This window comes from Perognathus longimembris, unplaced genomic scaffold (assembly GCF_023159225.1).
Source record: "Perognathus longimembris pacificus isolate PPM17 unplaced genomic scaffold, ASM2315922v1 HiC_scaffold_5797, whole genome shotgun sequence".
Classification (NCBI taxonomy): domain Eukaryota; kingdom Metazoa; phylum Chordata; class Mammalia; order Rodentia; family Heteromyidae; genus Perognathus; species Perognathus longimembris.
Genome location: NW_025961263.1, coordinates 259,678 through 275,841, shown reverse-complemented (window position 1 = coordinate 275,841; position 16,164 = coordinate 259,678). Strand labels below are relative to the sequence as shown.

Below are 16,164 nucleotides of genomic sequence, written 5' to 3'. Positions count from 1 at the left end.
AGTTTATGACATATGCCAAATGAATTGCATGAACAGAGCCAGGATTTTCTTGGTGGTTCAGGGCCTTACCGTTGTGAATGGAAGGTGGATGGGGACAGCGAGATCACCTTTCTTGCATGCCTGCTCTCTGCTTTTGTAGGTGATATTTAATCCTCTCGGCCTCCTGTGTCCTCTCTTTAAAGAGGACAGACGAGTTTCCATAACATCCCGTGGTACAGAGTTCAGAACGCCTGGGTTCAGTCCCCACATGGCAGCCATGTGAGATCAGGGAACCTCGTCTCTCTCTACCTCAGGTGTCTTGTTCTGTGGATGTGAGAAACTGGGTGCCACCTGGCCAGACACAGTGCAGGCAACAGGAAATGGTGGACAGTGCCTCAGAACCGCTGTGGGTAGGGGCAGGGCTGTGTGGTCCCTGCCCGTTCCCCACCCCCCTCCCCCGCCCTGTTCTCGCAGCACCAGAGCCTGTCTGGCCTCAGCGCTGCCTGTGGGGAAAGCAGAAGCAGAGAGAGGCGGCCTCTTCTCCTAGTCGCACCCTGTCCCCACAGAGGGGCTATTTGCTAGGTGGCCGCTCATTGTCCTTTGATCAAGCCCTAGTAGGCTGGTGGCTGCCGCCTGCCCAGAATCACCCAACAGTGACAGTCCTGGGCTTGAACCGCACCCATCACTAGAAATGAGGACTGGCTGGTGGCGGCGTTGGCCTTTGGTACTTCCTTCTAGCACATCACAGCCTGAGTGGGCTGCTGCTTTCTGGCAGCATTGCCCAAGGCAGGGCTGAGGAGCTCGGGGAGGGCTCTTCTCCTTGCAGCCTCGTGTATTCCTGTGAATCCGCTGGGAAAGGCTGCTCTGAGGAGAACATCGAGCAGTGCTAAGATCCTCTTGCCCTGCCCAGAGTCTGCCATGTCAGGAGAGCTGTCTGCCCTCTTGAGCTGGGCTATAGCTGTGGTCAGCTGAGGTCACAAGGCAGTCCCGGGCCAGGTGGGCAACTCCAGTCCCCTGACGCCATCAGCGTCTAGTCAGATGATGCCTGCTCTCTGCAGGAGTGTGAGATGGTTCTGTGTGTGAGGCACCAAGGCCCACCTTCCACGGAGAGGTCACATTTTCCTGTGATTCAGCTCTGTGAGGTCAGTGCCACTACTTCCATTTCCAGAGGGGAAATTGAGGCTCAGCAGACTCTCCAGCTGTCCTGCCCCAGATGCCATGCTGCCTCCGAGTGCCAGGCTCTGGGCGCGGGTTGTGTTGTAGCCTCTGGAGCCCGTGGCTAGGCCTGGCAGAGGGGGACGTGCCCTGCATTGAACACTGAGGGAAGGAAGAAGAGCAAAGCCTGAACCCCCACAATGAGACACAGACAAATGACCCCAGCCCCAAGAAGACCGTGCACTGAGACCAGGCGGATTCACCCAATGCCAGAATGGGTCCACAGGCCCAGAGACCAGGCGGATCCACCCAATGCCAGAATGGGTCCACAGGCCCAGAGAGCAGGCGGATCCACCCAATGCCAGAATGGGTCCACAGGCCCAGAGACCAGGCGGATCCACCCAATGCCAGAATGGGTCCACAGGCCCAGAGACCAGGCGGATCCACCCAATGCCAGAATGGGTCCACAGGCCCAGAGACCAGGCGGATCCACCCAATGCCAGAATGGGTCCACAGGCCCAGAGAGCAGGCGGATCCACCCAATGCCAGAATGGGTCCACAGGCCCAGACACCAGGCAGATTCACCCAATGCCAGAATGGGTCCACAGGCCGAGAGAGCAGGCAGATTCACCCAATGCCAGAATGGGTCCACAGGCCCTGAGACCAGGCAGATTCACCCAATGCCAGAATGGGTCCACAGGGAGAGAGCAGGCGGATTCACCCAATGCCAGAATGGGTCCACAGGCCCAGACACCAGGCGGATCCACCCAATGCCAGAATGGGTCCACAGGGAGAGAGCAGGCGGATTCACCCAATGCCAGAATGGGTCCACAGGCCCAGAGACCAGGCAGATTCACCCAATGCCAGAATGGGTCCACAGGCCGAGAGACCAGGCAGGACCCGCCCTGAGGCCAGAATGGCCCCACACGCCCTGCAATCTAGTGGGACCCCGCCCTGAGGCCAGAATGGCCCCACAGGCCCTGAGATGAGACCAGGTGGGGCCTGCCCTGAGGCCAGAATGGCTCCCCCAGGCAAGTCAGGAACTGACATAGCACACTGGGAGACGGAAGAACAAAACCACAGGACCTGCAGTAGTGCGGCAAAAGCAACGGACAGATGCACCCCACTGCTCGTCCTTCCGTCCCTAATAGCTGGGTGCGGAAGGCAGTTCCTCATGGAGCGCGAAGAGCCAGTGCATGGCCTGTGTAAAGAGGCTGGTGTGGTGTTTGTTGTTGTTAGTTATCACAGGCACAATCCCTGGAAATATACTTTGTCTAGTTGTAGCTGAGCAAGTTGCTAAATCAAACATCTTAGCATTTGTTTTATTTTTTCTGTTTCACCCTTTCAAAAATGGCTTTAGGTCCAGGAGTTGGGCCTAGTGGTAGAGCGCTTGCCTGGTATACATGAAGCCCTGGGTTCGATTCCTCAGTACCACATACATAGAAAAAGCCAGAAGTGGCGCTGTGGCTCAAGTGGCAGAGTGCTAGCCTTGAGCAAAAAGAAGCCAGGGACAGTGCTCAGGCCCTGAGTCCAAGCCCCAGGACTGGCAAAAAAAAAAGATAAATAAAAATGGCTTTAGGGTGTGAAACAAAGCACACGCTAGAAAGAATAAGAGTGTGCTGTGGCTTCATAGGAAGAGGCTCCCAGGTGGCCCAAGCGGGAGGGGCTGCTGTGGGCGGCTCCCTTCCCGCCCCGGGTACTTTATTCTCGAGTCAACCCCAGCTCTCCCTCCTGCCACCTTGTCCACCTCGGGCGGGCGCCGCGCAGGCCAGAACCCGCTTCCCGGAGCCCAGACTGGGGTGTGAGCCGGCGGCTGTGTCCTCACCCCCGCTTCCCGGAGCCCAGGCTCGGGGTGTGAGCCGGCGGCTGTGTCCTCACCCCCGCTTCCCGGAGCCCAGACTGGGGTGTGAGCCGGCGGCTGTGTCCTCACCCCCGCTTCCCGGAGCCCAGACTGGGGTGTGAGCCGGCGGCTGTGTCCTCACCCCCGCTTCCTGGAGCCCAGGCTCGGGTGTGAGCCAGCGGCTGTGTCCTCACCCCCGCTTCCCGGAGCCCAGACTGAGGTGTGAGCCGGCGGCTGTGTCCTCACCCCCGCTTCCCGGAGCCCAGGCTGTGTCCTCACCCCCGCTTCCCGGAGCCCAGGCTGTGTCCTCACCCCCGCTTCCCGGAGCCCAGGCTGTGTCCTCACCCCCGCTTCCCGGAGCCCAGGCTGTGTCCTCACCCCCGCTTCCCGGAGCCCAGGCTGTGTCCTCACCCCCGCTTCCCGGAGCCCAGACTGGGGTGTGAGCCGGCGGCTGTGTCCTCACCCCCGCTTCCCGGAGCCCAGACTGGGGTGTGAGCCGGCGGCTGTGTCCTCACCCCCGCTTCCCGGAGCCCAGGCTGTGTCCTCACCCCCGCTTCCCGGAGCCCAGACTGGGGTGTGAGCCGGCGGCTGTGTCCTCACCCCCGCTTCCCGGAGCCCAGGCTGTGTCCTCACCCCCGCTTCCCGGAGCCCCTTGTGACTTGGGGTGTGAGCGGTGGCTGTGTCCTCACCCCCGCCGAGGCTTCTCCCCACAGCCCGTTCTGCCCCCTCGCGTCTGGCCGCTGTCCTCTCAACCTCGCGCGGTCTCGCGTCTTGACTGCAGAGGCGAGGGCGGCAGCCGCGTGCTTTCCGTGGCCGCCCTGAGGTCTTCCCAGAGCCGGGGTGCTGGCTCCCGAGGGAGGCCCTTCCCCGAGGCCCGGCCCCGTGCCGCTCGCCTCGGTCACCCGCGTTGGGCGCGTGCCCCGTCTGGGCCGCCAGGGTGGCCTGGTGTCGGCCAGAGGGGCAGGAGGGGCCCCCGTCACACCCGCGTGTGCCGCCCCAGGTGGAGTACATCTTCACGGACAAGACGGGCACGCTCACGGAGAACAACATGGCCTTCCGGGAGTGCTGCATCGAGGGCCACGTCTACGTGCCCCACGTCGTCTGCAACGGGCAGGTCCTCCCCGACGCGGCGGGCATCGACATGATCGACTCCTCCCCCGGCGTCAGCGGGAAGGTACGCTGCCCCGTGGGCGTGGGCGCGCGTGCACCGCCGCTCGCCCTGGGAACGCGGGTGGCTCCTGCTCACGGACGCCGTCCCCTTTCACTTGGGGGCGTCTGAGAAAGGCGGGACTCCCTGGGGGGCCCCCCGAGCCCACGGCTGGTGTGTCACTGCGGGGCTCCGTCCCCAAGGGAGGCAGCTACTCCCTTGTTAGAATTGACCTGGGAACGCTGTGCAGACAGAAAAGGCGGCGGTGCCCCAGAGTCACGTGGGAGCACTGCAGCGTGTGCACGCCCCGGTGTATGCAGCCACACATCTACAGACCCACGCGGGCACTCCCACGGGCGTGGCACACAGCTACACAGCCCCGAGCACGGTGGCCCCCGCTCTGGGCATGGACGCGTAGACTCAGTGCGCGGCGCGGCTGGTCTCACGGTGCACCGGGAACGCCGGCCCGTGGGCCCAGGCCTCGGGTGGCCCGCTCCCGACCAGGACACGGCATGTCTCTAACAGGAGCGCCGGTGGCGTTGCTGCTACAGGCGCCCTCTTCTCACAGAGGGGAGGAAGGACGTCGCGTCCTGTGGCTGTCACCGCCGCCGCACGCCCCGGGAGGCAGCCCTTCCTCGGCCGCCCTGGCTGCACAGGTTCTGGGCCCCGCAGACCCCGGCGTCCGTGTGCAGCAGGCAGCCCGAAGGAAGCTGTGCTCCCGGGCGGGGGCTTCGCCCAGCCTGCCGCGACCCCGTGTGCCGGTCCCGCCTGCCTCCTCCGCAGCGGAGGCTGCAGTGCGCTCGCCGCACACGGCGCCCTCGTCCCGCACCGCGTGCGGTGCTGCTCGTTGCCCAGACCGGGCACGGCAGCCTCCAGGCTGCGGGTGGACCTGCGCGGCTCTCACGTGTGACTCGCCCAGACGTGAAGCCTTCGCAGTCGTGCGCCATTTCCAGGGCCTCCCCGTTCCCGCCAGTGTCCCGCTGGCTCGAACCCCTTCCTCCGTCTGTCTTCTGTAATCTCACATAGGGAGGACAGAGCAGCCAGATGCAGCCCCAGGGAGGAGCGAGGCCAGCGGCGGTCTCCCGGGGGCCGTGCCCGCTGCCCGGGCTCTCGTGTACACTTGTCTTGCCTGTGTTTGGACAGGAGCGGGAAGAGCTGTTTTTCCGGGCCCTCTGCCTCTGCCACACCGTCCAAGTGAAAGAGGATGACCACGTGGACCTGGGGGATGGCCCTGGGAAGTCGCCAGACTCGGCCAAGTCCTGCGTGTACATATCGTCCTCGCCTGACGAGGTGGCCCTGGTTGAAGGCGTGCAGAGGTGGGTCCGCGCGGGCGGTGAGCTTAGCGCAGGCCCGTCTCCAGCGCCGTCTGGAAAGCGCTCCTCCTCGCCCTCTTGGAGCCTTGTTTATCGAGGGCTGCTTGGGGAGACGGGTCAGGCTACGCCATCGCTCGGGAAGGGGCTTTGAACGTAACGGACGCATGGCGCAGTTAAAGTCAGGGTGTTCTCAGACCCTTCTGGCTCCAGATGGCTTGGAATACTCAACTCGGTGTCTCTTCCCTCCCACTAAGCCAGGCAACCGCCTGCGAGGGAGAAAAGCGTGTGGGGTGAGCTCTGTAGTCACCACCCCCAGCAGTGGTGTGAGCTGCCACGTTCTCCCGTGCTGCAGCCCAGGCTCCGCCCAGGGGGTGACGTCACTGTGATCTCATTAGGTGTACGCACGAGGTTCTCAGGTCAGCTCCAGCTCTGGGCCAACGCACACAGGATTCAATAAGCCCCAGTCCCCTGCAGACAGAGCCTGTTGGGACTGGCCGCCTGGCCTTGCCCTCGGGCTCCCGCCCTCCGCAGGGCCTCTTCCTCAGCTCCGCTTCCGCTTCCGTTCCCTCCCCCATCCTCAGTGACGTCCTCAGGTCTCTCCTGGCTCCCCCAGCAAGGGAAGGGCGTGGCTGCAAGGCGGTGTTCTGCACACCACACGGCAACAGCTGCCCAGAGCCCCACGTCCTGACGGCCGCTGACGGCTGTCTGAGGAGAGACAGAGTTTTCATACGTACACATGGTGGATAAATCACGGGTGGAATTACAGCTCTGTAACTGTAATTCTCACGGTTCTGGAGGTTGGAAAGGCCAGGGTCGGGGAGACAGCCTTCAGCCGTGTCCTTAAATGACAGAAGCACAGAGGGAGGGCTGGGGAGGCAGATGGGTGGCGTGGCCTAGTTGCCATGGGCAGGGGCTTTGGGGGCCCTGGAGCCACGGCAGACGGCCTCTAAGGGCTTCCTCATCCTGACGTCACGTTTGCTCCTTAAGCCCACTAATCGGTATAGAAAGAGTAACAGAAGTAGGGATGCAGCCCGGAGCCCCGCTGCCATCTCTGAAAACACCACAGAGCACGGACCTCGCCTCTGGTGTGGCAAGGACAGGCGGAGGTGGAGGCTCCTCTTGGAGCATTTTCTGAGATGACAAGTCCTTTTAGCATTACCGCCTCCTGACTTCATTTATGCAACCTCTGTGTTGCTGGAAGTGTTTCTTCAGAAAGCAAGCTTTCCCTCACTCGGTGTGAGAGAGGCAATCGTGGCAAGCTGGGGTCTGTGTTTCAGACTCAGCCCCGTGTTTCCCTTCTCTGTGGCAGGCTTGGTTTCACATACCTAAGGCTGAAAGATAATTTCATGGAGATACTGAACCGAGACAACGACCTGGAGAGGTGAGGACCCTGTGTGCTCCGGTGGGTGACGACTGCAGGGTTTGTCATGGAGGGGGCTCAGGTCTTGGGTGTGCAAATCTCCCATGGTGGAACCTTCTAGATACCTGCGTGGCAGAGGGGAAGAGGACTGATGAGGACATGGGCTGGTCCTAAGTGGTTTCCTTAGAGTCATAAACTGGGATTCAGTGAACAAAGCTTCGTGATCACACGTAGTTTTGGTCCACTCAGTGGTTCTGAAGGCCTCTAGAGTGTTCCGAGATCCCAGACTCCCGTGGCTGCCCGTGAGGGGGAGGGTAGTAAGCACCCGTCCCCACCACGTGTGGGTGGTGGAGCAATGTCCCTTTGCATGGCCGACTTGGATTTGGGGGACCCGTCCGGGGTCGCGTCGCCTCTCCCTGAGGCCGGTGGCAGCCCCGCGGGTTGGGATCGTGTCACGCTTTGCCTCCGCGGGTGCCGGCTCCTCCCTGCGCAGCGGGCCTGCCGGTCTCCTGCAGGACGGAAGGTGGTGAGGTCTCTCCCTCCGTAGCGCCTGTGCCGCCGCAGGGACCCCACGTCGCCGGCTGGGCCCGGTGATGAGGGCCGCGAGCCCGAGGCGTGTCCAGAGCCGGCCTCGGTGCAGCTCCGGGGCCGGCATTCCACATCCACACAGATGCCGGGGGTCCTCCCAGCAGAGGGCTGAGCAGGGCATTCTGGGAGCGCCAGAGCCTTCCAGGAGCCACCCACCCAGGAGAGGCGGAGGGGTGCCCCGTGGGCGGGGGCGGGGAGGGCTGGGCACCCCGAGACCTGGAGGACAATAATACTTGTTACTTTCCTTTTACAGATTTGAGTTACTGGAAGTTCTGAGTTTTGACTCTGTAAGAAGGAGAATGAGCGTCATCGTAAAATCTGCTGCAGGTAGAAGTTTGTCTTGTTTTTGCAGTAGCGCACAGTGGTGGCTTGGGGCTGATGGCTAAATCCTATGAAGGCATTTTTCTTTTTTCTTTTTCGTTTTAGCCTGGGTACCAGGTAGGCCTACGCGGCGGCGGCGTGGCGTGCCGCATGGCTCTTGTGCGTCTGTGGCGCCCACCCCGGGTTAGCTCACACAGCGTGCGTCGGAGCTCTCTCGCGAGCGTCTCGGGACATTGTCGCGTGTTTATCTAAATAATACGCAACTTTCTTAACTTCTGGCAGGACTGGGGTTTGAGCTCAGGGCCTTGGACGGGTGCTCTGCTGCTTGAGCCACACCGCCAGCTCCGTCTTTGAATTCCCTGGGGCTTTTCTAAGTAACGGCACACTTCAGAGACGTTAGCGCCACACGCAGTCATCGCGAGTAGACCCTGAGTCGGCCTGCCTGGTGTCAGCGCCCCAGTCCCTGCCATCCGCGGGAGCACCGTGGGGCGGGCCCGGCGGCCTCCTCGCGTTGCCGCGGCGAGGGCTGGCTCTCCATTCTCTCCTCCGCGTTCCCCTAGCTCGTGGCCAAGCCTCTGCCCTGGCCCTCACAGAAGGTTTCCTGGTGCTGCCTCCTCCTGGCCGTGGCTGGCCCGGGCCGTGGCGGCAGCCTCGAGTTTGTCGGGCCGGTGTTTCAGATGCGTTCGTGCATCTCAGGACGTCGCCCTCCTAGGAGGGAGAAGGCAAGACGGGCTCCTAACACACCGTCAAGCCGCGGTCTTCCGCCCCGTCCGCAGTCCAGGAGCGTGTTTTTCCTTTTCACCCAGCTGGGTGCTCACCTGCCGGCCTCTGGTGCCCGCTGGACGTGGCTGCTGCCTGCGGCTAAGGTCTCCCGGCATCGGGGGCCTGTCCCTGCCCGGGGACTGGGTGTCCGGGCTTCCTGGGAACTTCCTATGGGTGATATTAACCAGTCCCGTGCCCGGTGTAGTGTTAACACGGTGGCCTTTCCATGACTACACCCAGCCCAGTGCCCAGCAGGCCACCCTGGGCCCGGGGAGCAGCTTCTGAGGGCGGGCACCCCGTCCCGTCAGCACTGGCACCCCCTCTTAGCTGCTGCGTCACCCCCACCTTCAGCTGGAACAGAGGAGTGAGGCGTGTCGGCACGGCACAGTTGTTGGGGGTTGGTGGGGGATGTGGGGGAGACCCTGCTTCTCGTGGCTTGAAGGCGAGGGATGACCTTGTGCCGTGCCGGGGCGCTGGCCCAGAGCTTCAGCGACCGCGGCTCTCCTCTGCGGCCAGCCGCGTGCCCGGGCCGCCTCCGCCTCCCTGCTGCCCTGCTCCCGGGGTCTGTGCCACAGAGAAGAGGGGGGCCAAGCACCCAGAAACCAGCGTTTGGTTGTGATTCCTTTCTCTGACACTTCTGAATTTTACAAATTACATGAGGTTTTGGTATAGTCTGTAGATATAATTTTTTCCTGGTATTATTCTTTTACAAGTTAAATGAGGTTTTGGTAATAGCCTGTAGATTTAATTTTTTTCTATTATTACTGTGTTAACGGATCCAATAAAATCTTTAAAACAGTATCATTGGGGCTGGGACTGTGGCCTAGCGTTAGAGCGCTTGCCTTGTTGTATCCGTGAAGCCCTGGGTTCGATTCCCCAGCACCGCATATATAGAAAAAGCCAGAGGTGGCGCTGTGGCTCAGGTGGCAGAGTGCTGGCTTTGAGCAAAAGGAAGCCAGGGACAGTGCTCAGGCCTTGAGTTCAAGGCCCAGGACTGGCCAAAAAAAAAAAACAGTATCATTATTTCTGCCCTGTGGTTAAATGAACTTTTGTTTCCATTTTACAGGAGAAATTTACCTGTTTTGCAAAGGAGCAGACTCTTCTATATTTCCCAGAGTCATAGAGGGCAAGGTGGACCAGATCCGGTCCAGAGTGGAGCGCAACGCGGTGGTGAGTGTGACCGCGCCCCGGCCCGGCCCGGCCCCCCACGCGGCGGGTGACGCCAGCCGTGGATTGTCCCCACGCGGCGGGTGACGCCAGCCGTGGATCGTCCCCACGCGGCTTTCCCCACCTTGAACCAGCTCCTTTTAATCCGCACGTATTGTGTGGATCCTCGCGAAACGGGTCTTGATTCTTTTTCAGGTGCTTTTTCCCTACCAGTTCAGATTATCATGTTGCTGTTCATCCCATTAACGTCTCCTAGTGCCGTGGGTGCTTTCATGCGTTGAGTCACACTCCCATTTCCAAATGACTCCCACAGTCCCGTTGGGCTCGGTGGCCGGCGTGGTGGAGGATTGTTGCGTCGGTATTCTGAGTAGATAATGGGTAGACGTCGATGCTGTTCTGAAGATTCCCTGCCGGGCGTGGCCGTGCGGCCTGTGTCGGCGGTGCGTGCGTGGCGTGTGCGGCCTGTGTGGGCGGTGCGTGCGTGGCCGTGCGGCCTGTGTCGGCGGTGCGTGCGTGGCGTGTGCGGCCTGTGTCGGCGGTGCGTGCGTGTCCGTGCGGCCTGTGTCGGCGGTGCGTGCGTGGCGTGTGCGGCCTGTGTCGGCGGTGCGTGCGTGGCGCGTGCGGCCTGTGTCGGCGGTGCGTGCGTGGCGCGTGCGGCCTGTGTCGGCGGTGCGTGCGTGGCGCGTGCGGCCTGTGTCGGCGGTGCGTGCGTGGCGTGTGCGGCCTGTGTCGGCGGTGCGTGCGTGGCGTGTGCGGCCTGTGTCGGCGGTGCGTGCGTGGCCGTGCGGCCTGTGTCGGCGGTGCGTGCGTGGTGCGTGCAGTCTGCAGGACTCCAGCAGGGCCGAGCGGGAGGCATAGGGAAAGCACGTCTGCCCCTGCCCCCGCCCCTGCAGGAGGAGCCCCCACTCTGCCTTTACAACAAACGCTGATTTATTTCTGAAAGCCTCTGCTGTCCTCGCGCTCCACCTTCTGGGACGGCTCTGCTTTATTGTCCTTATGAAATCATTTCCGGGTCATGCGGGTTTTCTGGCTGGGGACGGAGCCATCTGCCTTGCTTCTGTGCGTTCTGGTTTTTTCCTGGCTTTTGAGAGCCATTAACCCAGCAGCGGGCACACGTAGATGAAGTGTGAAGTGTCCCTCTGTGGAGAGATGTTCAGCATCAAGTGGGAAATCTTTGAAAACATCTTAGAAACCACTTTCTCTTGGAATTCAGGAGGCTTCTGTTGGAGGATTGTAGCTCCCGCACTGCCGGGAGGCAGGCTGCGGAAGAGGTCGGATCCGGGGCAGCAGGGCAGCTTCGAAATTGCCTGGAGGCCCGGGCTCTGCCGGGAGGCCCTTCCGCCTCGGGCGCCTGGCGCAGCTCTCCTTGTTGGCTGGTCTTGTGTGTTCTCCACGTGTGGACAACCTAGGATCAGACCACAGCACAGAGCTTGTTAGCCTTAAACTCTTGAGTTTAGTTTTCTCTTATTCCCATGAATGTGCATAAACGTCTTTCTAGTCTTCCTTCGGTGAGCACTAATTAAGATAAAATGACTCCGTACACCCCCCCCACCACACACAGTGTGTTTACTTTACAAATACCAATGACATTTACCCCAGCATTGCAAATTTAAATAGACCACCAAAATTGCCAGCACTCAAGAGGCTGAGGCAGGAGACTTCTGAACTCAGATCCAACCTAGGCCTCATAGTCGGTTTAAGACAACGCAGAGCTTACATAATAATCAGGATATGTGTGTAAATATATATTTATAATGTGTTATCTTAAATAAGGTTTAACTGAATGTTGCCTTTGGCAAGATAAAGATGCGAATTGTTTTGTATCATGGCCTGACCTAAATTATTACCTTCAGCTTTTTAGTTTAGAAGATTTATAATCCATGTTGATATTCATTTCTAACGTAGAGGTAAATAATTGATTTGTAGCTGACTCTCGTTAGAGGGCCAGCTGGGCGCTGGGCCTTGGGCTCGTCCTCTGGTTAGAGGGGCTTTGAGGAGTCTGGAATGCGTTCAGCAGGCGACGCTGGACTCAGTCCTTGAGCTGCTGCCCTGTGTCCCCCAGGAGGGGCTGCGGACCCTGTGTGTGGCCTACAAGCAGCTGCTTCCGGAGGAGTACCAGGGCGTGTGCGCGCTGCTGCAGGCCGCCAAGGTGGCCCTGCAAGACCGAGAGAAAAAACTGGCGGAAGCCTACGAGCAGATTGAGAAAGATCTTGTTCTGCTTGGTGCTACAGCCGTCGAAGACCGGTAAAGACAGCACGCGGTGGGGGCCGGGAGGGAGGGAGGGAGGGAGGGAGGGAGGGAGGGAGGGAGGGCGGGCGGGAGGGCGCTCCCCACACACGCGGGCCAGGGGAGGGACTGGTCCAGACAGCACGTCCGTCAGGCTCTTGGTCATCATCTCCCTGCATGTGTGAGGTGCCGTCCTGCCAGGTCCCGGCCCGTAGCTTACCTCCATTTCCCAGCGCTTTCTCAAGCCCCTTCGGACCCTCCGGCTGGGTGGAGCTGTAGGTAGTGTGGGGCTTGGGTCGGATTGGCTATGCTTTTGGACAAAGACATGCCTCGGCCAGGCTCAGGTTTTAGCGAGTGGGCCGGGGCCGTCTTGTACCCAGCCTGGCACTGGAGACAGGGATCCCGCTCAGGGTCTTGGAGGTTATTTTTTGTTTGTTTGGTTGGTTGATTGGTTTTGGGGGCAGTGCTGAAGTTTCAGTGTGGGGCCTTGTGCTGCTAGACAGGCAGGCGTGCCCCAGAGACCCCCCTCCATTGCTCGTTGGGAAGAATGCGGATGCTCAGCAGGCGGTTACGCAGGAAACAGTGGCTAGGAAGCGGCAGCCGCTGTGGCAAGAGCGTCTGAGCAGCGTTCAGGGGGCTCTGGGAGCAGCCGAGGTGGGTCATGTCTGGATCCGTAACTGGGACACGGTGCATGGCGAGTTAGCAGCCAGGGACAGCAGATACAGGCATGAGGAGGCATGACCACCAGCTCCCAACTTTGCAAACCTTTGAAGGCCTAGAGGCCTTTTCAAAAATCATGCAGACCACCGGATGCCAGTGACTCATGCCTGTGATCCTAGCTACTCTGGGGCTAAGATCTGAAGATGGCAGTTCGAAGCCAGCCCCAGCAGGAAATCCATGAGACTCACCACCAATTAACCACCAGAAAACTGGAACAGGTGCTGTGGCTCAAAGTGGTAGAACACTAGACTTGAGTGACAAAGCTCAGGCCCCGAGTTCAAGCCCCACAGCCAACAATGACAACAAAAAAATCATGAGAGACCAAGCTGCTTTTCCCCATCTCCAGAATCTGTGATTGTGAAGTTCTTACAGAGTCTCTGTGAATCCTTCCTTACCCTGCCTCTTCCGTTCCGCACTCGAGAGACGAGGTTCTGTCCTGTTTCTGAAAAGTGAGGCTGGAGTGTAGCGAGTGGCCGGCCCCTGCCGAGGCCAGCCAGCGATCGCCCTCCACGCATCCGTGACCCCCTGCAGCCTGGGCTTCCCCCTGTGTATGTGACTGATGGTGGTGAAGCCCGATCACGCAGGGCTCTGCAAGGGAAAGGTCCTGCACGCTGGGCTTCACACGCCTGCACGTGTGGTAAACCCGTGACGCGTGTTAGCTAGCGGTACCCCCACTGGGCTCCATCCAGTTCAGTAGACAACGTTAGGATAGTTTATAGCAAAAGACAAGATCATGGGTACTGCTGGCCACCTCTTGTACTGATGGGGTTTTATTTTCCCCTTCTTAAGACGTTTGTGTTGACTTAGATTCTGGAAGGAACTTACCAGCTCAGTGTGAGTGGACTTGACCGGTGAGACTCAGCTAGACAGGAAAGCGCAGTGGAGGTCGTGGACAACCGCCTCCCTGTTCTCGATGCCTCTCGCGTCTGTGGGACTTGGGACGTGTGCGTTCAGGAGCGTGGGCTCTGGTTCCCTCCCGTCCTTCGCACAGGGACCGTGAGCAGCAGCTCACTGTCTCACGCCGCGTGCCGAGCTGCTGTCATCCCGAGAGCCCCGTGGCTCCACCGGCCCACGTTCCTGAAGCCCCTTTTCAGCCCTGGTTCCCATGTCCACCGCTCCGACAGGCTCCAGGAGAAGGCCGCAGACACCATCGAGGCACTGCAGAAGGCAGGCATCAAGGTCTGGGTGCTCACGGGGGACAAGATGGAGACCGCTGCGGCCACCTGCTACGCCTGCAAGCTGTTCCGGAGAGGCACGCAGCTTCTGGAGCTGACGACCAAGAGGATCGAGGAGCAGAGCCTGCACGACGTGCTGTTCGAGCTGAGCAAGACCGTGCTGCGCTGCAGCGGGAGTCTCACCAGGGACACCTTCTCGGGGTAGGCAGCGGAGCCCCACCACCCTCGGGGAGCCCCCTCTCCTGGTGCTGATGCAGCGCCTCTGGGGGCTAGGTGGCTCACCCCTGCACGGTGGCTGGACCCATCTCCTCGTACACGTGTGTGCGTGTGTGCAGTTCACACTGCTTGAGGAAGGAGGCTGGAAGACAGCACTGGTGAAATCGTCCACCCCTGTGGGGAAGGGTGCAGAAAGACAGCACTGATGAAATCCCGTGGTGGGGCTCGTTCCCGTCGGTTCCTAAGACTCGGGGCTGTGTTGCAGATGCCTCCAAGCTGCCAGAGGGCCAGGAGGTATTAATAATTCAGGTTTCTGTCTGAGACACAGCAGGATGCCCCTGAGTCGTTTCTTCCCAGGAACACGCAGGCCTTGGCAGACAGACCTTGCGGCTGCTGCCCTGGACGGTGCTGATGCGTCCTCTGAGACTCGCTCTTATCTGGATGGTTTTAGATCTCATTAATGTCGGGAAAGCGAATCAGCTTTCTAATCATACATATCTTAAATTATTCATAAGTAGCAGAAAGATAGTTCCTTGCAACCTATCTAGAATTCCTTTTAGGGATTAGAGATTTTTTTTAAGCCAGCAAAGAAATTTTGACCATGCTCTAGTAGCTGAGGTCATCTGGACAGAAGGCTGAGAAGTCAGTCAGCTATGCAGACAGACCGAGGCTGGCATGGGAGCCCAGGAAGACCACACACACGGATGGCTTCTCTAGAGGCCAGAGGAATACTCCCACGCGTGCCCTGGATTCCTGGGGCTCCAGGACGAATCCGTGGGGAGCTGCGTGGCGTCGCTGGAGTTAAGTACGAGTGTCCTCAAGCGTGGCTGCGGCGCGGCCGGCGGCGTGGGCCGCGCTGTGCCTGCCGGGTGTCTAAATGGAGCGAGGAGCTTGCTGGCGACAGGGGTTTGTGCGCCTCTAGGTTCCCCGGGGTGTGGGGTTCTCAAGCGTGCGGGCTTCGCGCTGACCTTCCTGCTTCTGTGACCTCAGGCTTTCCACGGACATGCATGACTACGGGCTAATCATCGACGGAGCCACGCTGTCCCTGGTCATGAAGCCCCGGGAGGACGGGAGTTCCAGCAACTACCGGGAGCTCTTCCTGGAGATCTGCCGCAACTGCAGCGCCGTGCTGTGCTGCCGCATGGCGCCGCTGCAGAAGGCCCAGGTCGCCGTCCCGTCCGCGCGGCCGCGGGGGTGCATGGGGAGCGGGGAGCCCCAGGCCGTCGGGGGGCGAGCGTCACCACCGTGGGGCACACCCGCGTGGAGCCCCCAGGTGCCGGCGGGGAGAGGGTGCCGAGCGCCGGCCCGCGCCGCCTCCGCCTTCAGGACGCTGGAGCCCGGGCTCGGCCTCGCCGCGAGCTGGGCTTCCTGTCCACGCGTGTGCAGGCCTTGCGGGTGGACTCCAGACTGGGCCTGTCCACTCCCCGCTCCCGTGGGGAACGTACCTGGGAGGTTTCTTAGGTGCCGTCGAATGCATCAGGGTTCCCCCGTGATAGGCCGGCTCACCCCATTGCCATGAAGTGGGTGATCTGGTTTCCTGACAGCACGTGTTAGGCGTGCTACACGGGTTCCCCTTGAATTGTTGAGAATGAAAGGAATCTCCAGCCGCGTAGCCTGGTAGGATGAGGCTGCACAGGCTGCGAACCGGTCCCCGGAGGCCCCTGGGGCACACGCTCCGTTAGTATGTCAGAGTCCCCGGGAGCGCTCATAGAAGAGAAGCCGAGACAGCGAGGGGCCGAGGGGCTCTGTTCCCCTCTCCCTCCATGTTCTCCTCTGCAGAAACCCACACCCGTTTCCAGATGCCAGCTTGTTTGTTCAAGTGCTGCTGGAAGGTTTTATGTGGGGAGCTTGTCCTTCCGCCTCTCGTGTTGAACTGAGAAGTTGACCCGCACGCCCCTCTTCCAGGCCTCGGGCTCCACACAGTTGCACGCGGGGCACACGGATGGGAAAAACCTAGAGAAACTCACCAAACACTGGGAAATGACTCGTTTTGCATGAAGTTGCTAAGTTTGATGTTTTTTACACTTGACAGATTGAAAGTTAAAATCACAGCAGGGCTGCTTAAACGTCCTTCTTTTTGGCTTGGTCCCACAGCAGCCGGGACCGCGTCACAGTACCGTAGCGCAGCATGGGATGCTGGTTTACCCTAGACTGCTTCCACGCAGGACTGCGAGGACAGCTCTGCCCGGCCTCCC

General features: G+C 60.5%; 2 protein-coding genes and 1 long non-coding RNA gene across 5 annotated transcripts in view; 1 reads left to right on the top strand and 2 right to left on the bottom strand.

Moving 5' to 3' along the window:
• The window catches only part of LOC125345518 (guanine nucleotide exchange factor DBS-like), a 928,411-nt gene that overhangs the window by 806,244 nt on the left and 106,003 nt on the right, over window positions 1–16,164 (bottom strand).
• The window catches only part of Atp11a (ATPase phospholipid transporting 11A), a 103,608-nt gene that overhangs the window by 63,007 nt on the left and 24,437 nt on the right, over window positions 1–16,164 (top strand). For all 3 annotated transcript variants that reach the window (XM_048337648.1, XM_048337647.1, XM_048337649.1), the window contains exons 13-20: window positions 3,975–4,148; window positions 5,265–5,437; window positions 6,744–6,815; window positions 7,636–7,709; window positions 9,532–9,635; window positions 11,695–11,876; window positions 13,703–13,954; window positions 14,960–15,134. In XM_048337648.1, the coding sequence (XP_048193605.1) occupies window positions 3,975–4,148; window positions 5,265–5,437; window positions 6,744–6,815; window positions 7,636–7,709; window positions 9,532–9,635; window positions 11,695–11,876; window positions 13,703–13,954; window positions 14,960–15,134 (1,206 nt within the window). The remainder of the gene's footprint in view (window positions 1–3,974; window positions 4,149–5,264; window positions 5,438–6,743; window positions 6,816–7,635; window positions 7,710–9,531; window positions 9,636–11,694; window positions 11,877–13,702; window positions 13,955–14,959; window positions 15,135–16,164) is intronic.
• LOC125345522 lies at window positions 4,480–16,056 on the bottom strand. Its single transcript, XR_007209748.1, has 3 exons — window positions 15,899–16,056; window positions 14,666–14,677; window positions 4,480–4,490 (listed from the first exon to the last, which is right to left on the bottom strand). It is a non-coding gene; the product is annotated as an uncharacterized LOC125345522 (long non-coding RNA).